The following is a 26197-nucleotide window of genomic DNA, read 5'->3' as shown; positions in this document are numbered from 1 at the left end:
CAGGCGCGACCTGGTCGTCATCCTGCAACTGTCGCATATACCTCCATCGCATGCTGGAATGTGCGATCTCTTGGCGTTAGTTCTGACATGGACTGCGTCTCACCTCGTAAATCAGCCCTGATTGATGCAGAACTCCTCCGACTTAACATCTCCATCGCTGCCCTGAATGAAACTTGGCTGACCGGTGTTGGCTCTGTCCAGGAAAAAAACTACACATTATTCTGGAACGGATACCCAGATGGTGACAGACCAATGCACGGGGTTGGCTTTGCAATCCAAAACAAGCTACTGTCCTCAGTGGAAAAACCTGTGCCCATCTCCTCACGTCTCTCCTCACTACGCCTGCACACAAACTGTGGCCCAGTTACAATCGTAGCCACTTACGCCCCTACGCTGACTTCCGAACTAGATGTAAAGGAATCATTCTACAATCAACTGAGCTCCATTATTCAGAAGACCTCCTCAACCGAACGTTTGATTATCCTTGGTGACTTTAATGCCAGAGTGGGTGCTAACTCTAGTGCATGGCCTGATATTCTGGGAAGCCATGGATATGGCAACATGAATGACAACGGTCAGCGCTTACTGGAACTTTGCAGCACCCACAAACTCTGTGTCCCCTCTTCATTCTTTCAGGGCTCAAGTTCCTCTAAAGTCACCTGGCGTCATCCACGTTCTAAGCGCTGGCACCAACTTGACCATGTACTGGTGAAGCGTGAGCACTTGAAAGAAGTAACACACTGCCGATCACTGCACTCAGCAGATTGTGACACTGATCATGCCCTTCTACGTGGTAAATTAAGGATGGTCCCAAGCAAGTTTCATTACGCAAGGCCCAAGCCTACTCCTCATCTGGATATTTCTGCAACCTATGCTCCTGCGTCGCAGCATGCGTTCCAGGAACTACTTGCTTCCAGCTTTGACTCTTCACCTCCTCATGCGGATATCACGGCTGCCTGGCAGCACTTCCACTCTGTTACCACAAAGGCTGCATTTTCCATCTTTGGAAAGCGATCCAGATCACAGCCTGACTGGTTCAAAACCCATGCCAGCCTGCTCCTACCTGCAATTGACTCTAAGCGTTCAGCCAGACTGTCCTATTTGCAGCATAACACTCGCTCAAATAGGGCAGCATTGAAGCAGGCATGCCGCAATGTCCAACGGGTCACTCGCACAGCCATGCAGGCTTACTGGAGCACACTGTGTGACCGTATTGAGTTAAGTGCGTCCACTGGAAACATCCGAGGTGTCTTTGAAGGTCTGAAAGAATCCTTGGGCCCAGTCCCTAAAAAATCCTCTCCACTCCGTTCCCTATCAGGCGAACTTCTGACCGATATGGAATCTCAATTGGCGAGATGGGCAGAGCACTACAGCCTTCTCTATGCTCAGCCTGTCACAGCCAACACACTGGCAATAACTGCTGCTATTCCTGAGCTCCCCCCTATGTCTGATCTGGATGCAGACATTACCATCGAGGAAGTCAAATCTGCAATTAAGGCACTGAAAAATAACAAGTCTCCTGGAGCTGATGGCCTCCCCCCTGAGGCTTATAAGGCAGGCGGTGATGTCCTTGCCTCTGTCCTACATCATCTGGTTGTGATGTGCTGGAACAGTGGATATCTCCCAGATGTCCTTAGAGATGCCAACATCATCACCATCTATAAAAACAAGGGGGGCCGTACAGACTGTAACAACTTCAGAGGAATATCTCTGCTCAGTCTTGCTGGCAAGATATTTGCTCGCACTATTCTACCACGTCTACAAATCCTTGCTGACCGTATCCTCCCTGAAACCCAGTGTGGGTTTCGTGCTGGCCGCTCCATAGCAGACATGGTTTTCTGTGTCCGTCAACTACAGGAAAAGTGTATAGAACAGCATAAACCTCTGTTCTTGGTGTTTGTAGACTTGACCAAGGCCTTTGACTATGTTAGTCGATCTGGACTTTTCCTCATTTTACAAAGACTTGGCTGCCCTCCAAAGTTACTGAAGGTGATCACTGAGTTTCATGAGGGCATGAAGGCAACTGTACAGTCTGAAGGCACTCGCTCTGACGAGTTCCAGATAAGGTGTGGGGTAAAGCAGGGATGTGTCCTTGCTCCTACCCTCTTCGGAATATTCTTCTCTGCCCTACTACGCCGTGCCTTCCCTGATGACTCGGGTATCCTTCTACATACCCGCAGCTCAGGAAAACTGTTCAATCTGGCCAGACTGCGGGCGAAGACTAAAGTGCGCCATATTCTGGTACGTGAGCTGCTTTATGCTGATGATGCTGCCTTTGTTGCCCACTCAGAGGCAGATCTACAACTACTCTGCTCATCTTTTGCTGCTGCATGTCTAGAGTTTGGTTTACAGATTAGTCTTAAAAAGACAGTTATTCTTGCCCAACCTGCAACCCTAAACCCTACAGTATACATTAACAACACATGTCTATCTGTGGTAGACAAATTCACCTACCTGGGTTCCACCGTATCAAACAACAATAACCTTGACGCAGAGCTTGACATGCGCATTGGGAAGGCATCATCAATGTTTGGAAAATTGAGCAAGCGTGTCTGGCACAACAAGAACCTCTCAATGCTCCTCAAAGTCCGTGTGTACCATGCATGTGTATTGAGCACCTTACTATATGCAAGTGAGACATGGACAACATACAGGAGGCACGAACATCGCCTCAACGCCTTCCATTTTCGCTGCCTTCGTTCCATACTGGGTGTATGCTGGAAGGATCATGTGCCAAACTCTGTCATACTTGAGAGAACTGGTTCCAGTGACCTGTACACCATCCTTCGTGAACGCCACCTCCGTTGGACTGGGCATATATATCGAATGAATGACACTCGCCTTCCAAAAATCTTTCTTTATGGCGAGCTGGCAAATGCCCTCCGCAAACATGGTCGCCCCCATCTACGTTTTAAAGACGTCATTAAGAGGGATCTTCAGGCTTTCTCCATCAACCTGGACAACTGGGAGGCAATTGCAAATGACAGAACCAAATGGCGCACAGCAATTAACAACGGCCGCAGGGACTCTCAGGAGGCCTACAAGTCATTTCTGGAAGAGAGACGCTCAAAACGGGAAGCAGTTTGTCGTACTCGACATGAACGGCCATATAAAATATATAAGATAGATAGATGAACAGACAGACAGACAGAGAGATAGATGAACAGACAGACAGACAGACAGATAGATAGATAGATAGATAGATAGATAGATAGATAGATAGATAGATAGATAGATAGATAGATAGATAGATAGATAGATAGATAGATAGATAGATGAACAGACAGACAGACAGACAGATAGATAGATAGATAGATAGATAGATGAACAGACAGATAGATAGATAGATAGATAGATAGATAGATAGATAGATAGATAGATAGATAGATAGATAGATAGATAGATAGATAGATAGATAGATAGATAGATAGATAGATAGATAGATAGATGAACAGACAGACAGACAGATTCAAAAGATAGATAGATAGATAGATAGATAGATAGATAGATAGATAGATAGATAGATAGATAGATGAACAGACAGATAGACAGATAGATAGATAGATAGATAGATAGATAGATAGATAGATAGATAGATAGATAGATAGATGGATGAACAGACAGACAGACAGATACAAAAGATAGATAGATAGATAGATAGATAGATAGATAGATAGATAGATAGATAGATAGATAGATAGATAGATAGATAGATAGATAGATAGATAGATAGATAGATAGATGAACAGACAGACAGACAGACAGATAGATAGATGAACAGACAGACAGATATATATATAGATAGATGGATGAACAGACAGACAGACAGATAAAAAAGATAGATAGATAGATAGATAGATAGATAGATAGATAGATAGATAGATAGATAGATAGATAGATAGATAGATGAACAGACAGACAGACAGACAGACAGATAGATAGATAGATAGATAGATAGATAGATAGATAGATAGATAGATAGATAGATAGATAGATAGATAGATAGATAGATAGATAGATAGATAGATGAACAGACAGACAGACAGACAGAGAGATAGATGAACAGACAGACAGATAGATAGATGAACAGACAGACAGACAGACAGACAGATAGATAGATAGATAGATAGATAGATAGATAGATAGATAGATAGATAGATAGATAGATAGATAGATAGATAGATAGATAGATAGATAGATAGATGAACAGACAGATAGATAGATGAACAGATAGATAGATAGATAGATAGATAGATAGATAGATAGATAGATAGATAGATAGATAGATAGATAAATAGATAGATAGATAGATAGATAGATGAACAGACAGACAGATAGATGAACAGACAGACAGATAGATAGATACTGAAACAAATATGCACGCAAGCTCTAACCGTACGCCATATGTGCTCTAGTTCAGTGGTTCCCAAACTGTGGTCCGCGGACCACTAGTGGTCCGTGAGGGTACTGCAGGTGGTCCGTGGAAAGGCAAAATAAAATACAAAGTAATATTTTTTTACCTTCATTTTACCAGGAAATTCCCATAAAAAAAAGTAAAAAGAATATGTAGGCCTATATTGATATAAAATTTAAATTAAATTGTCAAGTTATTGTGTGATTACTAAAATAGGCTAGTGGCCTATTTCGGTGGATAGCAACAGGTTCTCTGAAGAGAAAAGAGGCAGAGGCAAATATTTTGACATTATATTAAATATTTGTCTGATTATAATTTCACCAACAATAATTCTGGATTGCCTCCACCAAACAAGTAAATAAGAAATAAGCAAATCAGAACACTGCTCGTGCTCGCCAAAACAGCAGTATGCGCGCAAGTGTGAACCAGTGTTTCTTGCTGTATCTTTTACTGGGGTCTCCAACACGTCGCTCGCGAGGTACCAGTAGCTCGTGGCCTGATTGGAGGTAGCTCGTCAAGGGCTACATATCGTGTCGTTTGCGCTCTCAAGTTCGTTATTTCATGTAGGCGCACGGCAAGCGCGCTCATAATTGAAGCGACGCGCTCATTTTTTCCAAGCGCAGCGAGATGAAAACACCTCAACTTTTCATAATGCCGCAAACGCACCGCCGTTCATGTGACAAGAACAAACCAATCAGCTTCATCCTTTCCGTAAACATTGAAAGCTCAGTCAACATGAACAATGGGGGTGCACCGGCTGCACCCAAACACTACGGGTGTTTTTCTCTTCTCCGTAAATAAATCTTGTAGCAGAGCTACAGCAAGCGTTTTTCGATGGTGTAAATCTATTAGCTACTAAAACTTCTTTGTCGTTGTGGAGAGCGCAGTGCATGGTTGCATAGCAACGACAGACAGCACGGGAAATCGGACCGAATTTTATTTTTAATAATAAAAGATTGCTAATGTGCATCAATGTAAATGGCAAGTAATTTATATTTTTTTGACTCATTCTTTTTATAAAAATGATTTAAAGGCTGACATATGTGAGGTTTATCTTTTTATAAAACCTTTTTTGTGAAAAATTATTTAAAGGCTGAAATATGTGAGGTTTATCTTTTTATAAAACCTTTTTTGACAAAACTTTATTTGAATTTCATTTTACTATATGTGCCTATAGGGGTGGCAGGGGTTGGCGGCAATGTAAGTATCTGGATATTTGCCGCGGGGCGAGGGCTTCGATTACCTCTCTCTTTTTTGACCATACATGTTTGCATCCCTGAAATGAACCCGATTATGCCCTCGGGCGCTTGAGTAAATAAATCAATTAAATATGTGGCAGCCGTTGTGTGCAGTAAACGTTCTTTTAACAAGCTGTTGTACTGATGTGATGACCAGTTATAGTTTTAGTGCTAGTAAGCCTATTTAGAGGTGCGGATTAATTCAGGTAGGACTGTGTGTAGACATATTTTATTATGTGTATTATGAGGTGGTCCGCGAAAATTCTTGATTACAAATAGTGGTCCACACACACAAAAAGTTTGAAAACCCCTGCTCTAGTTTACACAGTGTTTTGGTGTCCGTGTGTGTGTGTGTGTGTGTGTCCTGCAGACGGTCTGGTGCTGCTGAGCAACCGCCCCGTGACGTCTGATGAGCCTTGAGCAAGCCCACACTCTGAGCGCAAGACCAAAAACTGCACAACTTGGATAGATCAGTTGTGAGCACTGGAGTATTTTATATTATACATTGTTTAGTGACATTATTTAAGTTTACCTGCAGGGTTTAATGGTTATACGACTGAATGCCTGTTTCTCAACTATGTTAAAATACGCTTCTGCCTCAAAAGTGAAATCGAAATTAATCTTTAAGCTTATATAGGGCCGAAGTAACACTTTTTGTTGGAGCATCAGTAACTCAGTGGTTGTTTGTGCTAGATCTCTCAAACTTTTGATTCACGGTATAGCCACATTCGTCTACTACGAATAAAACTCACTTGGACATGTACTAAACATTTACAGATTATGTGAGTTGATGTAAAATACAAAGAGTTTCGTTGTTACATCATACCCCACTATTGGGGTGATTTGTATCACTATCCGGGGGTAAAAGATAATTTGCTAAAATAAAGGCATATTTACACACCCAAGTTAAGGATGCTCTGTGCCTGCTCAACATTTTGTGTAAATATGCAATTTTCAGCATAAAAGCCAGACTAAATTATGCCAGCTCTGACACACTTCAGCCCTAGTATTACAATTGCTGTGTAAATGCATTTATGCCAACACTGAGTAGAATTAATCAGCCTGTGTAAAGAAAAGACACCTAAATAACATTGTGGAAGCTGTTCTGTAGCACCTTGGTACCTTTGCAACGATAACACATTTTGAATAAAGTAAACTTTTTTGTATTTCTTTTGGAACTTTTAACAATTGCTGTGTGTGTGTGTGTGTGCTGTATTCCTGTCACATAAGGATTCAGTCACCAGATACATTGCCTTCCACCTATTTTTATGTGAATTTTGGGATATCGCATAAAAAAATCTGGATGGATTCTCACATCAATTCTAAAAATGTGCTAAAAAAAATGATGTGCTCAGCTGAGACGGATAATGTTTTTAACTACAATGGATTTTTTTTTTTTATGTACAGATCGGTGGAAAGAGGCATGGTTAAATTCATATAAACTTTGTATGTTAAATAAAGTTAAAGAGGTACACTTTAAAATACTTCACAAAATCTACCCATGTCAGGCTTCCTTATCAAAACCAATGGACATTGGCAACAATTGCACTTTTACAATACACGAGGAAGACTTCTCATTTGTTGTACAACTGTGATTTATCTTTACATTTTTGGTCTGATGTTAGTTCTTTTCCATTTTCCCCAAGAAATGCTAATTATAAAATATTTATAAAAGATGTTATGTTCTTATAACCACAGAAGCAAATTGTTTGAATATGTTGTGAACTTCTACATTTTTTCATGGTAAATATCACATCCATAAACAAATATTTGCAAAATGCACACCTAAATATAATTTCTTCTTAGATAAAATATTTGCTTGTAGCTTTTCTCTCTCTCTCTCTCTCTCTCTCTCTCTCTCTCTCTCTCTCTCTCTCTCTCTCTCTCTCTCTCTCTCTCTCTCTCTCTCTCTCTCTCTCTCTCTCTCTCTCTCTCTCTCTCTCTCTCTATATATATATATCCTTCAGAATGTTTGTGGCAATGTAATATCTATCATTTGAAGCATTCTTTCTTGACTGTATGTTGAAACCTGTTATAAGACTTATTTAGTTCAATAAAAAAAAACTGTTACAAATGACCCAGTGTTATACTAACTCCCCGATCTTCCCTAAATTTCTTTACAAAACTAAAAAAAAAGTGTAATGGAATTTTAATGCAATGTGTGGGTTAAAGAAAACCAGACAAAACAGTGAATTTCTGGCAGCCATGCACTATTTTTTTAACAAAATGTAAAAAATGTTAGGGTTTAAGGTTGAATCCACTAGGTGTCGCCATTCGGCTTCGCTGACCTCTCTCTGAACAGTGTGACTGACGTTTTGAACTGACAAGTCAACTTGAAGTTATTGTGAAATTGATTAAAACCTTCACACACTTGCTTTACTCAACTGGTACAAGATTTTATGAAACCTTAAAGAACTCAGGTTCAAAAGTTTGCAGTAAGCAATCCAAAATAATATATTAAAATGTTGTCTGTGGTAGCCATGATGATTTTAAAGTCTTGTCAGATTTTAAATACAAGTTGCTTCTTAAAAAGCGACTTATAAATGAGAACAATCAATCCTTTTTTCACGTTTCCGGGTTCAAAATCGGGTAAACTTTTATAGTGGTGAATGAGAGACTACAATATATTTTTCGTGTTCCCATTTGCTCAAAGATCAAACTCCACAATAGTGTTTTGGCAACTTTCAAAAGAGGAAAAATTAAATATAGAGAGATTGATAACGGGAGTCAGAAGAGAGATGTCAACTTTACCTTCTCCCCCAAACACCCTCACAGCAGCGTTAACTATAGTTCTTGTAATTTGGTGAACATATAATATAATACAATTATAGTGTTGTAAATGTACACACATTGAGAAAAATAAATATATAAACGTTGCAGGATTTACGATGCTGATGACCGTTAAAACTATAGACTGTAAAAAAAGAAAACACGTCATCAGTCTGTGAAAAAGGTCCATAGTCAAAAAAGCGGTTAAACCGACAAAAAGGGCAACAATGTAAACATGTCATTTGAACATGTCTTTTTTACTTCAAGTCTTTAAACAATAGGCCTACACTATGCCAGCTGAAATCTAATGGTATGCACAGAAAAACACATATACTATGCTATCTTTCATTTTTGTTTATGAAATCTGCGTATGCTAGCCTAATACAGCAATAAGTTATTGCCAACACACAAAGGGTGGGGCAAAAAAAAAAAAAAAACATTCTCGTGACAAAAAAATACACAGACAAAAATGAAACCGTGAAAAAGTGAACCATCGTCGGCGCGTTTAGGAGACGTTTGCCACAGCACTGGCGTCAGTGTCCGTCGAGATCTGAAAATTAATTATTCCTACTATGGCGAAGGCCTAGTTTTTAACATTCATAAGCAAATGTTCTCCATTGGAAGTTTAAGAAGCAACGTCGACACAATCTAATTAATACTCACGAGGCAAAACATCAGGGCCAACAGAAGGTGGACGAAGCAACGCTGTCACTTCGCACTTTAATATTCATAAGCTTAACCCCAGTCATAGTAGGATCGGTGATTTCGCTCTGGGTCTAATGAATAACCGGAAGCGCTCATCTCTCGGATCTCAGGCACTTCGCTCTTTTTCATCACAGACTTCTGCGAATTTATTTCTCGCTGAAAATCCCTTGGAGTTTTCTTCTTACTTAGGCTAACTTACTTGGGTAAAGTTGCCCACACTGAATGTTTTCCTCCACCTTGGATCACTGCATTAAGTTTTGCTCCTGGACGCCGAGGATTAATTTTTCCCTCATGTTTGAAGAAATTCCCTGATTTTTTGCAGAAAGATGGTGAGTAGATCATGAAGTGCTGATGAAAGCTATTCAAATGTATGATCAAGAAAACATGCTTCAGGTTATAATTAAATGCAAATAACAATACCATGCCTGACGCATAAAAAGAGTTTAGTTTAACAAGGATTTTTAAAATGTTGGCTGAGTTTGTGATGCTACAACTCAATAACATGCTTAGTTTTTAGATGATTTTCTCATTCAGTTGGTCTTTGAGAGTATGCAATCTTGACAAGAACATTCACAACTCGGTTGTTTTTTCTATCATTTATGTAAATAGTTTAGGCTGTGATATAGGCTTACTTTTCTGTTTCTGCATACAGTACGTCAATGTTGTCATAACAGCATCCGATGCACATGAAAAAAAAGTTATTTACATATCTGTGCATTGATTGATTTGTTTCGTTTTCCGACATCCATTTATATATGTCTGCACTGGCCTCTGCGACACGATTTTTGTGCTTTAATTCCAACGTATGGCATTTTATAATATCTCTCGCTCCTGATGCATTTGATTAACTTAGTGCAATGCTCAAACGCAAATAATCTTGAAAACGATTCAATTCACCGTGGGATTTTTTGAGAAAGACATGTCAACTGTCCTAACCCTGGTTGACGCCCTGGAAATCCACTTTTCCAGTGATTGATTGAACCTGCGGTGGAATAGATGATGCCACAAGATAAAAATAGTTCATTCAACTCATACGAACTAGTATTTTTTTTTTAAATCTTTTTTTTTTTTTTTAGGCTACTGCTAAACACCGAATGTAGTTTAATGAACTACGTGCAGTTCGACTCCAGGAATCGGTTCTTTCGAACAGTTCATTTCAATAAACCTAATTCATCACGTGGTATATAGCCTTTAACGTGATCTGTTTAATTTATACAGCAATGTAAAATATGTATTGTGTACAGGTCCAGTTTGTTTTTAGCTCCGATTCAGCTCAAACTAAAAATAATTTAAATTAAAAATAAATTAAAAAATCTATTCAAAATGCTATTGGGATGTAATAATGAGACAAAACGATCATACATTCAAGTTTAAACTTACTTTTGCCCTATCTGTCAAATCTGCACTCAAAAGCTTTTATTCAGATCGCGCATCGATTTTCGTCTTGACTTGGACATGACTCGGTTTAATTAATTGGTGATTAATTGTTGATTCGACAACTGCTGTGACTCAAGAATCGATTAACTCAGATTCGCAAACTAATTTTTCAAATCGGTTTGATTTTATTTAACTGCAGCTAATCAAACAGTGGTCATTAGTTAAGAGAGGAAGGATGGCACGTGGTTGTAATAAGCCACCAAAATCATCTCACAATCTCTCTTTAAATTTCGTGCAGGATGGATTTTATTGAATAAGGCATGTTCTTCTGTTACGCCCACCTCAGCTAAGCAGAACAGTCCAGGAGACGCCAATTTAAATTAAATCAGGTATTTCTCCAAGGCAGGCAGGCAGTCATAAAGGCTGTCTTCCCCAGTTACATAAGATGAGAGAAATTGTGCTCGCATTATAATGTAGTAGGCTAGTAGACTACAAAACACTTTGTTTAGTTTAAGGTTGTTTTTCATGGAATAATACGCCAAAAATGTCCCTATACCTGACAAATATCCAAATTGCAGTCCTGAAAAGCTCTCGACTCTCCTGTCAATAATTGTTTTTGGGCGCCTAATCTATCCAATGATGGCTGTAGGAAGTTAGCAAATCGACTGAAATCAATTACACGACACAAAAAAACTGTTCGCCCCTTTATTTCTTTAATAATGTGATGCATTTATTCAGTGAATATTCCTGTAAGAACTGAAGGGGACGTAATCATTTGATTGGAATTGATTGGATCTTAAGTCGACTGGACATATAGTCAGATGGTTGGAGAGAAGTGTTGAAAAGAAGAGGATTCTTCTATATATTTAAAATGTAAAATTTTTGACATTTTTACTGGCACGTTTGATCAGTTTACGTGATAAAAGTCTTAATGCACTGTTTTAAATAATAACTGCAGGTTGAGTCATGCTTAAAGACCAGTATTATGAGAGCAAAAGGGTCCATTTTGATTTTACTTAGTTGTAAAATGTAGTCAAGTGTAATTTTAGCACACATAGTGGCAATGAATATTTGGGACAGTTGGGAAAAGTTGGGACATTTTGTAAAAATGAAATAAAATCAAGAATATGTGCTTTGTTAATACTCTTTAATCTTTATAACAAAGAAAATATTTCCAATGCTTTCAACTTGATTGTTTTCTGTAAAACACATTTTGATTTTGATGGCTGCAACACACTCCAAAAAAAGTTGGAACAGAGGCAAAATAAAAGTCAAAAGGTTATAGAATATCCAAGTTAAAATGTTTTGAAACCGTCCACAATAAGCAGGTGAACTGGTAATAGGTGTGTATCGTCGTGATTGGGTATAATAGTACCATCCACCAAATACTCAGTCTTTGCAAAGAAAAGATGGGTCATGGAGGCTCACCACTTTGTGCTAAATTTCACGAGAGGATTGTCAAACAATTCAAAAATCAAGATTACAAACTTTCTGCCATCTACTACCATACATAATATTGTAAAAAGATGCAAGGAATCCAGATAAATCTCAGTCTGTGTCGGGCAAGGCAGGAGACGTCTGTTGAATGTGTGTGACCTTTGAGCCCTCAGATGGCATTGCATGAGAAACCATCATGCTACTGTGTTAAATACAGTCATGTACTCACAGGAGTACTTTAGAAAACCTTTGTCACTTAACACAGTCTGACACGGCACCATGTAATGCAACTTGAATCTCTTTTTTGCACAAGGAGAAAGCTATACATCTGTTCAATGCAGAGATGCCGCTGAGTTCTCTGAGCCCGAGCTCATCTCAGATGGTCCAAAACACAGTGGGAATGTGTGCTGTGGTCAGATGAGTCCACGTTTCATCTCAGTTTTGGGGAAAAATGGACATTGAGTTCTCAGCCCCAAAGACAAAAGGGACCAACCAGACTTTCATCAGCAACAGGTGCAAATGCAAACATCTTTATGAGGGGGCGTCAGTGCAAACAGCATGGGTGACTTGCATACTGTATGTGTGAAGGTACCATTGACATGGAGGCATGAAGCAAGACAATGCCACAATGCCAGGTCTCATTCTGGACGTGCTACAACAGTGTTTCGAAGACACTCTACACCTGCAGTCCAGATCTGTCTCCTATTGAAAATGTACTCTATGGCCCATCATAAAAAGGAGAATCAGAGAATGACGACCACGGACTATTGAGCCGAGTCTTGCATCAGGCGAGATTGGGCAATAATTCCACATGCAAAACTGCAGCAATTAGTATCGTCAAACGATAGGAAAGGTGATGTGACACAGTGGTAAACATGTCTCTGTCCCAACTATTTTGGGATGTGTTGCAGCCATCAAAATCAAAATGAATTTATATTTACAAAATAGTTAGTCAGTGAAAATATTGGAAATATTTTCTTTGTACTTTTGTCGGTTCAATAAGGGTTAAAGAGAATGAACGAATCACAGATTCTTGATTTTATTGCATTTTACAAAATGTCCCAACGTTTCTGAAAATGGGGTTGTATATTATGTAGGGGTGTGACGAGATCTCGCGAGACTAAAACATGACGAGATTTCTCGTCGATTGAAAAGCTGTCTTGCGATATCGCCATGACAGAGCGTGAGGGTGAGATTACCATAGAATATTCCACCGCTACACTCACATTCGCCTAAACTATCGTTTTGCTGTTTTTATAAAAAAAAAAAAAAAAAAAAAAAAAAAACATTATAAAATAATGTAAAAGTCTGCTCTGCTCATCCAGCACGAGTTGCAATCAGTGCAGCACGAATCACAGTTCACTGATCGCGTGAGGATGGCGGAGGATTCGTTGCGCAACATAGACTAACGTCTGATTTAACGTCCATATGTCTTATTGTAGAATGTGTATAGGGAGCAGCTGTGCTGAGCGTGCAGAGTAGGTGCGATCACGAAAGTGAAAGTAAAACACAAGCTCCCTGATGTGCATTGCGCACAAATTAGGCCGCGAACATAAAATAGTCCGGGCGTCTCCTAATACCCATCTCTGGACTGTTTATTTGCGGCTATGGTCTCAGTTTGCACTTCGAATATATTGAGAGAGTAACTTACTTAAGGACAACAGACAAGGGAGGCTCTATTTCTGAACTTATAATCGGAACGCAAGAACAACTGTAGAGACAAACACACCAGCCTCGTTTCTCTCTACCTGGCCTTTTCCGAACTCACCGCATTAACCCTATAACTGCCGGAGCAAAATAAAACAGCAATTTGAAAACAATTATAGAGTCTGTGTGCTAACTTTGATTATGGTTGCACTTGCACTTGTTGTTTGCGCTTTAAGACTTCAAGGAGTTCAGTTAGGAGGTCACACACAGCCTCAATCAGAAATCAGCTCTTAAATGTACAGGAAGGGCTGAAGAGACTAATGTGAAATCATACAGAGAAAAGCCAGTCAATAAAAACCTTTTACAGTGCTTGTATATTGTTTTCTTTCAATGCATTTGATAATTCATACTCATAATGCATGTCATTTCAGGTCTACTTTATAAGATTATTACTAAACATTGCAGAATGCACCTGCATACTATTTTTCCAGTCATGAATTTTGTCATTGAGGATTTCTGAAAAATTGTGCAAAAATCTCGTCTCGTCTCGTTCTCGTGAACCCAATCTCGTGTCTCGTCTCGTGAGATAAGCGTCTCGTCACACCCCTAATATTATGAAATTAATATTATATTATATAATCATAGTAGTAGATGTTTCACCAATGGCTTTTAACCGTTTGAAATAGTCTGTTGTTTTTCTCTAATGTTCAGTCTCTTTTCTGTTCTAATCGTGTAGAATCAGTATTAAAAAGAAATGCATTATAATCTGACAGGAGGTATCAATGAATATAGGCTGTTAGATCCATTACTGAGAACAGTTTGTGATTCAGAGGCGTTTTGCTAAGTGCTCTTGGAGGTTTTTAGTTTCACATCATCGTATATCCACACTTGGGAAACTTAATGTTTTTTTCTCACAAGGCAATGGGAACCACTTGAAGTGCCTGACATGATGGCTTCTGATTGGAACTGTTTGTGGTTGTGGCTTTACTTCTGGGGAGGGGGGGAGGGGGGGAGGGGGGGGGGGGGGGGAGTCTACCTCTTTTGGAAAGTGTGGTGACAAAGAGAGGGGTGGAGCTATTTGCATAATGTAAAATCAATTTGTGCAGACAAGGGTGTCGAAAACTGAAACAGCTGCTTGAATTGCTTAAAATAATTTTCGAAAGTAAAATCTTTACTTCAGGGTTTTCCTTCTGTTCTTGTGTGTGTTAGTGCTCTCCTGACAAAAACAGGACTGTGCTAGCCTCAACTAATGCAGGTTGTTTGGTTCAAAGAAAAAATTGGTTGGTATTGTTGGTTGGTAAATGTATACGTAATAATGTTTATGTTTAAGTGTTGTCAATATAGGCCTATCCATATTGTACGTTTTATATGTTACGTATTAATACCTACTGTGCGTATTAAAGCTGAAGTCTGGCAGATTAAGTGGACTTGGGCAAAATTTTGAATGTTTACAACTCTCATGGCCCTCCCCCACTATCAACGAATACCCTCCCACCGTGACCGAGTTCGTGCTCGAGTGCGTGTGCACCAGATTTTCAGTGAATGCGCCCGTCTCATCAGCATTCATCAACACCATGGATTATTTGGAGGTATGCTGTCCTGGCTAATCTACCAATAGATTGCAATTGCTAACGTCATTTATCTCTAAATGAGCTTACTTGATTTTCCGCCATCACTCTTCGTTACTGCGCGAACTTCAGGCGTGTGCATGTGATTGTAACGTGCGTGAGGGGTGGCGTGCGCCCGATCTGTGATTGACAGTCAGATCTCACACCCCATTGGACCCGAAGGGAGCTGTGGATTTTTGCAAAACAAATAACACGCTCCAGGTGGAGTTAGAAGCTCGGGTTTTTTTCTAAGACCACTTTATTTATGTTGTTCTGTCGGATTATAGTGTCGATTTCACTGAATATGATAAAAAATTTTTTTGCCGACGGAAGCTTTAACATTGAGACCAGGATGGAATGTGATGCCTAAATGTAAAATCGACTGACTAGTTTTTAGTGCTTTATTTTTTATTGTATGGGAAAACCTATCAAGTAGTGCTACCATGTTTATTGAGCTCTGGAGTGGTACAACATGAGAGCAGAAAAATGATTTCTACAGTGGCTGATAGAGCAGATAAAGCTGGCTTTTGGTTGTGACAAGTGTCCATTGTTAGGTGTATTTGTCTCGCAGAGGAGTCAATATGACATGAGGAGAGATTAGAGGCTCCGAGTGAGAGTCAGGTTTCTGTCGTCGATGGTAATCGTGTGATGAATATCATGTGTAATTTGGAGTAACTTCAGCCATCGTTTAGATGTTGACTCGTGCCTCTGTTTGAAGTTTATTTTGGTTCTTGTTTGCATAACCGGGCCTGTCAGTCAGCTACGCAATCTCTAATTAAAATTAATGTGGAATCTGCTGGGAGTATAGATGTGGTCAACAACCTGTTAATCTCTCAAAAGACATAGTGTACGACCTGCAGATAATAATCTGGATTTATTACATCCTTAGCGAGCTGCAGAAGATAGTGTTTCAAACTCTTCTTGGTTGGTAGCAGGTGGGCTTGTAAACCTGTTAAAACCTAATTTAGATACAAAGTATGCAAAGATTTTAAAAAGAGAAAGCGTTCTTAAATTCAGATGAGTCTATTGTATTTCAGACATTGGGGAATTTTAGCGAGCATTTATTTTTATGAAAAAGCACAAAGCACTTCTTTTAAAGACAAATAAGGATTGTGCTTTTGTTATTTGTAAATATTAACTTGTTCAATGTGATAAACTTCACCTAATATGATTACTCTTGATGGGACACGTGAACGCCCTTCATACATCCACTGAAAATCACCAAAACACCAGCTGATTACATTTATATTACTGTACAGAGATTTATTGTTTAAGGTTCAGTTTAATTGTGCAGCTATTCCAAACGGCTATTTCAGACATATCATAAAAATGTATAAATATGAACTAGATTATACAGCAGGCTATAGTTTGCAGTAGGCTGACAGAGGTCTGTTTTTAGTCCCAGTGCATCCCTGCCGTACTGAAAGCGCATTGAAATGCAACTAATCATTTGTCAGAATGTTGTGTCCCAAGTGATGCTGAGGGAGTATTGGTTGAAATCGCAGTATTCTGCAAAGTGCCATGAAGTGGGCGATCTCTGGCCTGCTGGTACCATAGACTGTAAAAACAGATGGACGACGCCCCTTCGCTCTCTTCCATTGGTCAGAAGTGAAGCCGCGAGTGTCCCGATATGGCGCTGACATCTTGGGACTTGAGTCTGCGCAGTAGCGATCTCGGGACCAGACCTGCGCAGTCGTGAGCAGGAAGTAAAGCCGCGAAATCAAGGCCCCGCCCTCACTCTCGCTGAATCAATCGCAAGCACACGCTCCTGCACTTTTTAAAATGAATTATAGAAATGTAGATATTACATTTAAAGCTCCAATCTCCTCAGTCCTCCGAAGATCCCGAAAAAAAGTCTGTTGGTGCTTCAGTGACTACTTCGCTCAGAGAACCTGTCAATCACAGCTGTCAATCATGACGTCACCACCACCGCATCAAATAACTAACTAAAAACAAACTCATTTTAAAAACAAACACTTAAAATTACATCAGCGTGATAAAAACTACAGTAAATGACAGAAACCATCTTTGGAAAAAAAGGTATTTGAAGTGTAATTTAATTGTTTAGTTGGTCTCACGTGCCTTTGAATAACACGGGGAGGCTGGGTTTATGACCTATACTAGGACCGGCCACCGGGGGAGCGATCGAAACGTTTTGGCTTCACTTTTTAGGGCTTGTGCGGCACGCTTGCCTGGTACAAATGTGAATTCCCTACAGTTCTTGAATGCTAAGCCGTGGTCCTCCACCTTCAATTAGTCTCACGTAGGCAGAACTTCAGACTGATGGCAGAAGGTCTGGACTCCATAGCAGCTTCCATTGGCCAAGCACCGCCCAGATGTCGTTTGACTGACATGTAAGCAAGCAACCAATCACAGTTCGTTTTTTTCTACACGTTTAGGGGTGTGAAAATGTAACGTCGATGTTTCCTACAATAACAGACCGGCGTGTGTACAACTCTTTACGTACTTTTGAAAATCCTGCATTTAGTTGATGCTGATAACCGCTCGTTGTCACAGTTGTAAACACAACGGCTTTCCTCTTCCATGAGGGGGTTTGGCATCACGGCATATTTCAGGGTTCCCACGGGTCCTTGAAAGTTTGTGAATCTGAAAACATTTATTCAAGGCCCTGGAAAGGTTCTGAAAATAAACACACATAGATACAGGTCCTTTAAAAGTGCTTGAATTTATTTTGTGAATTTGATAAAATTCCATATTATTGCAAATGTTTTATTTCGCCAACACTTCGTGGCTAGCTTGCTTGATTTACGGTAGTTACGCGCATTTACAGGTTACGTTAAGTGTTTCCCGCATGAGGTACTTTGTGTTTGTACGTTGCCATGACGATCACGCGCGCACAAATCTACTACGATGTTACCTCAACGTTTGTTGTTGGACACAACAAATGTGTCCCCTCATTAAGTCCTTGAATTTGAGGGTATTGGACCTGGAAAGTCCTTGAAAGGTCTTTGAATTTGAAGTTAACCAATGTGTGGAAGGGAACCCTGATCTTTGTTTCCGTTAAAGAACGTGACACAAGTCTCACAAGTTTAGCCAGCGGTCCAAGGCTGAGGCTATTCACTCTACATTCATGTTGAAAGACTAAAGCCTTACCTACCTATACCTTTTTTTTGCTCCAGTTGATTTTACTGATTTTTTTTTCTCTCCAATTGGTGGCTTTGTGACTAAATCATGTTTATGTTTGAATTGCTAAAATATAGGGCTGCCCCTAATAGTCCAAATGATACAGGAATGGTACAGGAAGTGGCGAAGTCATGCAGTCTGTGACGGACAGATCGTTAACAAGGCAGATACATGTGGTATAATTATGTGGAGCAGGAAATCCAAATGTCTGTGTATCATTCATTGACCTCAAGCATGGGCTGGGTCCGAAAGCTTGGGCGGCTGACTTAACTGGCAGTAACTTTGCATACAGCGTTTGCAAACGAAGGTGCCTGCTGAAACTGACTTCTGAGGCAGTGTAATGTTTAATAATCTACACCAAAATAGAGAGAGGTGATAATAAAGCAAATCTGAATTTGCTAGTAATTTCTCCCTATCAAATGTGGAAAACGTTGGTCAAAAACATTTACACACACACAGACCACCAACCGCAACTTTCAGACGCCATCTTTATTTTATTGATTATTTGCTCACATGTCACAGAATGGTACGCACAGGATTGTGGGATATCAAAGGCAGCGAAGGATACATCTATGCTGCCTTAAAAAATTATCAGATGACAGTGTGTCAGGAGACAGGAAGTGAAGGAAACATTGGATTCGGGCATTCTTTGATGCCTTCAGCTGCTTTATCTGACGGCAGCATTTTTAAGCTTTTTGACGCAACATGCAACGTGTAGATGGTAGCCTATCGTTAACGTTAACCTACATAAATGTGCGCTATTATTAGGTGCATATCTAGCCTAAGTGTTTGCATGGAGTGAAGCTATATTAGTACCATGTTTTACTACGTGACGTTTAAATTAATGTGCATTTCTCTATAGGTGCATCCACTATACTGCGTAGATGACGAGACACTGACTCAGAAAACACTAGTTTATTAATTAATTATTAAAATGTTCAGACAGTCTCCTTACTGTTTTTTTTCCTGACAGATTCATAATCTAGTGTCTCTGCAGCAAGCTTTATGCGTGTGCTTGAGTGCTTAATTTATATTTTAAAGGCTCATTATTATGGTTTATTATTTCTGTAGAACAATGTTAGCAATGTTACCTTCATTGTTTATATTTACACAGTATATATTTAAAGGTATAGTTCACCCAAAAATGGAAATTCTGTCATCATTTAGGCTACTCTCCCTCAAGTTGTTCCAAACGGGTATGAACACAAAAGAAGATATATGAAGAATGTTGGTAACCAAACAATTGAATGACCCTATTGACTTCCATACTATTATTTTATTTCCATACTATGGACGCATCAACTGTTTGGTTACCCATATTCTTTCAAATAATTTATTTTGTGTTCAGCTGAAGAAAGAAAATCATACAGTTTTGGAACAACTTGAGGGTGAGTAAATGATGACAGAATTTTCATTTTTGGGTGAACTATCCCTTTAAGTAACTAAATTAATATCTTAAACGTGTGACTAGTCAGTTGGCTTAAAGGGATCATATAATGGTACATGCACTTTTACAAGTTGATTGTACTGAAATGTGTGTTGGCAGTGCCTGTATCATTTCACACACCAGACTGCTTATAAACGAGGAGGGTCAGTAAAGCTGGTTTTGCTAAGAAGCTGCTCCTGGACCGGTACCAACTATTCGTGTTCCTGCTGAACCTCCAAAATAACTGAAGTGAGTGTAACGTTTTATTAATCTTTAATATTTATATTAATCTTTGCAAATCGCTAGATGCACGCTTCTCAATGAATGCGTCAAAGGTTTACACTCAGGGTACATTACGGCATGTTTTCTATGTACGACGTTCTCAATATAATTCATAATCCCACGTCTATAATGAACAACGCGTTATGGTTATTGTGTTACAAACGGTGTACACAGCACAGAGGGGCGGGGTGAGCAGAGCTCATTATCATTTAAAGTCATATGCACTGAAACGGCGTGCTGAAAATAGAGCTGTTTTTGACCAGGTAAAATAACTGTTTTCTTACAATACTAATGAGAATTTTTAATTAAAGTATATTACAAAGTTTTAATTTAGACTCTAAAGAATCATATTAGCTTGTTCAAAAATGGCATTATATGACCCCTTTAAATGAAAAAAAAAATTTGTATTGACTTTTTATAATGTGATTGATAATTCAAATTTCTTTTTATCATTTTAACAAATAAATAGGCTATATCATATTGTATTTCCTAATCCCTACTTTACTATCTTTCGCACAGGAATGAATACTAATAATAGGGATTGGAAGTGAAGACAAATGGAGAATATTAATTTTTAAAGGGTATCGCAAAAATAGACTAGGCGAGAGATGTGAGTGAGGATTCGAGGAGAGAAATGAGTGATTGCCAGTGGAATAATTCATGGGATATTGTTCATTAAGTTGGGTGAGCAGATTGTAAGACAGAATGCAGTGACTGTTGTGTTTTTGTCATTGTGAGAGCAGAATAAAAAGAAAGGCCAAGACCTGAACCCTCACATCTTGGATACCAAAAGTACATTATAATGTTTTGCTCATTGGGTACAATTGTTGTTTTCCGACCAGGATTCTGATCTGGATCCTTGTGTCCTTCCAGCGTGACTTGTGAAGTCCGATATCTGAAGGAAATGATGTCGTCTCTTATTGACCTGAAGACATATTATGATATGGTAATGGAATTAGGAAATGATATCTGATAATGATTCTTAGTATTACAGAGGAAATGTCCTAGGACCAATGTCTGGCAGTGTGTTTCTCACATGTGGCTCCTCTATTGTTCTAGGTTCCCCTGCCTGATTTAGCATGTGATGTTTGCTAGTTTTATTCAGTGTTTGGTTCCTGGAGTGAAATGTGGTCCCCCCTCAACAAAGTGCAGGGTGTGATGAGTCGCTTATCACTTTTAATGTTGTGGGTTTTTCAGAATACACATATTAGAAGAGATTTTTCAGTGGTTATGCCTATAGTGCTTCATCTGATATAAGGAAATTATCATCAAATTATCAAGAAAATTCATCTCCTCCTTCACTAATTGCTCACGAGAACCCATGTACTCGGAAGTAACATCAATGATCGGTTATTGCATGTCTTTACTTTTTTCCAGCTGTTTCAGTAACTGACTGTATGCAGATGTGTCAAAGAGGGCCTCATTTTTAATGTAGTGTTTAGTTTAAATGTAATATCCAGTTGTAAATGTTGGTTTGATTGATCAAACACTGTACACTGTGGCTTTAAATGCTGTGTTGCAAATAAATGCAAAGGAATACATTTTTCAAGCAATTTGAAATTTAACATTACAACTAGTATCATAACACAAGACTATATGCGAGAGTTGCACTTAACTTTTTCCTTTGTTGTCAGATTTTTTTCCTGATTTGAAATGTACTTATCGACAAACCATTATGGGATTTTCTCCCCCATTCAAGTAGATCAAGTAGGAGCTGGAAAGCACAAAAGGTCGACTAACTTGCCTTAAAGGAGCTTTCTAGTACTTCTCCTAAAGCTTTCAAGCGATGTCCACCAAAATCAGCACAGTACTTAGCTGCTCTAACTTTTTCTGATTAATCTGACGTACATTTTTCCTGTTGCAGAAAAAAAAAATAATCAAAAAAGTGAATGTTCAGAATTGTTATGATTTGATTTGAACCTTCAGAACAATCCAACTAGTCAAACCACGAACGACGTGCTAAGTGAGCTGAACTGTATGAAGTTTAGTGAACTTCTGAACTGTATGAATGGCGTTCGTGGTTTGATTAGTCGAGACTGTTTTCCAAAGATGGCTCCTGTCTGTATACACGAAGTGGACTGTCTTTATCTTTATCTTCTTATTAAACGGTCTGTACACTTACAAAGTTCTCAGTGCTTCGTTTTGCATGTAGGGACCCTCATTATGTTACTGTGTTTGTGTGGGGCTATTTTGAGCCTTGTTAGTGGTATAAACTAGCGATTTCTTTTTACTTATTATATGCCCCCATTACTAGCGTTATACGCTAAACAGTTTTTAGAGATAAAACTCTTTACATTCGATTATCATGAAAACAAATCTCAGAGAACGGTTGACTAGGTACCAATGTTTTATTAGACCAAAGGTTCATTTTGCGCCGGAGTTCTCCTTTAAAGTGTTTTTGTTGTCAATGAACAACTTGTACAGTAACTTGGACTAGGATGGAAATACAATAATATAAGTGGGCGGTTGTGTAGTGATTATGGATTTGGCCTGGTTTTCTGAGGGTTTCCAATTCGAACTTCAGTTGGGGTGACCCATGCACTGAATATGAATGGATTCGCCTTTTGTCACATGAGCATGACTTGTGCTCCAAATGCTGCTCCACATGAAAAGCTTAACCAACAGGACCTTTATGGGAACATCTGGACCAACATGGAAATGTACATTTATCTGAAGGCTCATTCACACCAATAACTATATTAGCGTCCCCACCAGTGGACGATGTTGTTCTGTTTATGCTTGTCTGTCACTTTAAATGGTCGAGCTCATTACAGCGGGATGGATTCTGATTGGCTGTCAATGTTTTTATCCTTTACCAGCTCGTTTCTCTGTGCCGTTATCGTTATAGCTGTGGTGTGAACCATTGCTATTCTTTAATATTGAGAACGATTTTTAGAACTATATCTTTATTGTTATCTTTATAGATATCATCCTTGGTGGGGACGGGCCTTAAGTCTTTCAGCAGGAAAATTAATTTTGTTCTCTCATTACTTTAATAATTTGTAATGTCAAGTAACCAAAAGTATGACCTGAATCTCATAAATTATGTTCTGACTGTTATTTCTGCAATGAGCAAATGTTGTGTTTTGGATACTGGTTGATGTCCAATGGCAAATTAATACAATTTAAACAAATGAATTTAGGTTTAAGCTGCTCTTGAAAGCAGGCTGAGACAGCATATTATTTAATTGTGTGGCATACATAATTCTGATTCCTTGAGAGCTCTGTTCCTGATAACTTGATGGTTTTTAGCACTGAAGGCGTATCCGTCACTTATAGGATGCTCTTTTCTCTCTGTGGTTCTGGAAGGGTTTTGTATAGGCTAACCATACAGTTAACGATCACATTGCGTGAATTACTGTCTCTCTGACTCGCCCTTTCTCTCTTTCTCTGCCAGTTGTTTCTCATGCAGACGTGTAGCGAATCACTCTGAAGGTTCAGGATGAGAAAATGGCACATACGCTTACCCCACCAGGACCTAAAAGTTTCCATAAGTTCACCCGTGAATCTCTTAAGGCCATCGAGAGCCGGATCGCTGAGGAGAACAAGAAGTCCAAGGACAAACGGGAGAGAATTAAAGACGATGAATGCGAGACGAAACCCAACAGTGGCCTGGAGGCTGGGAAGAGTCTGCCCTTCATATATGGAGACATTCCCAGGGGACTGGTGTCCACACCACTGGAGGACCTGGACCAGTTCTACATCAATCAGGCAGTGAGTTTTGAGTTATATTTTTCAACCGGAGGGCCCATAAACCCCTGAGAGTCCACAGAGGTCCTGCAAGGGGTCCAAAACATCACATTGATTCAGAATCTAGTTTAAGTCTTAGATTTTGAAATAAAGACTTGGAAAGAAAGACTTGGAAAGTTTTATGATTGGAAAAATGGAAAATGCAGATAAGTAAAATTTAATAAGAAATATATATATATTTATAAACATGTTTATGTGTATAAGTATATATATATATATATATATATACATATACACACATATATATATATATAAGGGCTGTCAAACGATTAATCACGATTAATCGCATCCAAAATAAAAGTTTGTGTTTACATAATATATGTGTGTGTACTGTGTATAATTAATTTGTATATGAATGCACACATGTATATATTTAAGAAAAATATGTTATTTATATATAAAATGTTTATATTTATATCAAATATACATTATATATAGGCTACATTCAGTCTACTCTATATACAGTATATACATGCAAATATTTCTTAAATACACATGCATGTATGGGTATTTATGTATTAAAAATAATTATACACAGTACACAAACATATATTATGTAAACACAAACTTTTATTTTGGATGCGATTAATCGCGATTAATTGTTTGACAGCCCTAATATATATATATATATATATATAGGTATACGTGTGTATGTGTATAAATATATATATAGGCCTATATATATACACATATACACACGTTTATATATATATATATAGGTATACATTTCTTATATGATCCAATTATTTATATATATGTATATATATACACTCACCGGCCACTTTATTAGGTACACCTGTCCAACTGCTCGTTAACACTTAATTTCTAAGCAGCCAATCACATGGCGGCAACTCAGTGCATTTAGGCATGTAGACATGGTCAAGACAATCTCCTGCAGTTCAAACCGAGCATCAGTATGGGGAAGAAAGTTGATTTGAGTGACTTTGAACGTGGCATGATTGTTGGTGCCAGAAGGGCTGGTCTGAGTATTTCAGAAACTGCTAATCTACTGGGATTTTCACGCACAACCATCTCTAGGGTTTACAGAGAATGGTCCGAAAAAGAAAAAACATCCAGTGAGCGGCAGTTCTGTGGGCGGAAATGCCTTGTTGATGCCAGAGGTCAGAGGAGAATGGCCAGACTGGTTCGAGCTGATAGAAGGGCAACAGTGACTGAAATAACCACTCGTTACAACCGAGGTATGCAGCAAAGCATTTGTGAAGCCACAACACGCACAACCTTAAGGCGGATGGGCTACAACAGCAGAAGACTCCACCGGGTACCACTCATCTCCACTACAAATAAGAAAAAGAGGCTATAATTTGCAAGAGCTCACCAAAATTGAACAGTTGAAGACTGGAAAAATGTTGCCTGGTCTGATGAGTCTCGATTTCTGTTGAGACATTCAGATGTTAGAGTCAGAATTTGGCGTAAACAGAATGAGAACATGGAACCATCATGCCTTGTTACCACTGTGCAGGCTGGTGGTGGTGGTGTAATGGTGTGGGGGATGTTTTCCTGGCACACTTTAGGCCCCTTAGTGCCAATTGGGCATCGTTTAAATGCCACGGCCTACCTGAGCATTGTTTCTGACCATGTCCATCCCTTTATGGCCACCATGTACCCATCCTCTGATGGCTACTTTCACCATGTCACAAAGCTCTAATCATTTCAAATTGGTTTCTTGAACATGACAATGAGTTCACTGTACTAAAATGGCCTCCACAGTCACCAGATCTCAACCCAATAGAGCATCTTTGGGATGTGGTGGAACGGGAGATTCGCATCATGGATGTGCAGCCGACAAATCTGCGGCAACTGTGTGATGCCATCATGTCAATATGGACCAAACTCCCTGAGGAATGCTTCCAGCACCTTGTTGAATCTATGCCACGAAGAATTGAGGCAGTTCTGAAGGCAAAAGGGGGTCCAACCCGTTACTAGCATGGGGTACCTAATAAAGTGGCCGGTGAGTGTAGATAATACATATGCATAATTGACTGACTGTTTTGTCCACTCTCTATGCACTCTCTATCTCCCACTTGTTTAGACTTTCATAGTAGTGAACAAAAAAAAGGCAATCAGCCGTTTCAACGCCGCTCCTGCCTTGTACATCTTCAGCCCCTTCAACCCTCTGAGGAGACTATCAATTAAGATTTTGGTACATACATATCCTTCTCAAGTGCTAAAACATGTTGATGGGAACTGTCTTGCTGTGCTGGATGGGTCTTATGTTTATACACTTTAAGCCATAGGCTATTAGTCGCTAATAATTTATCACACAAAGCATGTTTATCCTGAAGTGAACCCGTCTTTGATATCATTCGGGTCATATTTTATTTGACCTTGTGTAGTTTTGTTCATGGTTTTTAAAGATGAGGTTGTCACTGTCTAATTTGAC

General features: G+C 39.1%; 1 protein-coding gene across 1 annotated transcript in view; it reads left to right on the top strand.

Moving 5' to 3' along the window:
• Nucleotides 1-9437: 9437 nt before the first annotated feature.
• scn1laa (sodium channel, voltage-gated, type I-like, alpha) overlaps nucleotides 9438-26197 on the top strand; it is a 57208-nt gene continuing 40448 nt past the window's right edge. Inside the window, exons 1-3 of the mRNA XM_056236131.1 lie at nucleotides 9438-9455; nucleotides 23444-23760; nucleotides 25847-25965. Of these exons, the coding sequence (XP_056092106.1) occupies nucleotides 23497-23760; nucleotides 25847-25965 (383 nt within the window). The 5' untranslated portion in view covers nucleotides 9438-9455; nucleotides 23444-23496. The remainder of the gene's footprint in view (nucleotides 9456-23443; nucleotides 23761-25846; nucleotides 25966-26197) is intronic.

This window comes from Rhinichthys klamathensis, unplaced genomic scaffold, assembly GCF_029890125.1.
Source record: "Rhinichthys klamathensis goyatoka isolate OS25496 unplaced genomic scaffold, OSU_Roscu_1.1 h1tg000439l_1, whole genome shotgun sequence".
NCBI classification, from domain to species: domain Eukaryota; kingdom Metazoa; phylum Chordata; class Actinopteri; order Cypriniformes; family Leuciscidae; genus Rhinichthys; species Rhinichthys klamathensis.
Note: the sequence above shows the minus strand (reverse complement) of the source record. Positions and strands in the feature narration are given on the sequence as shown.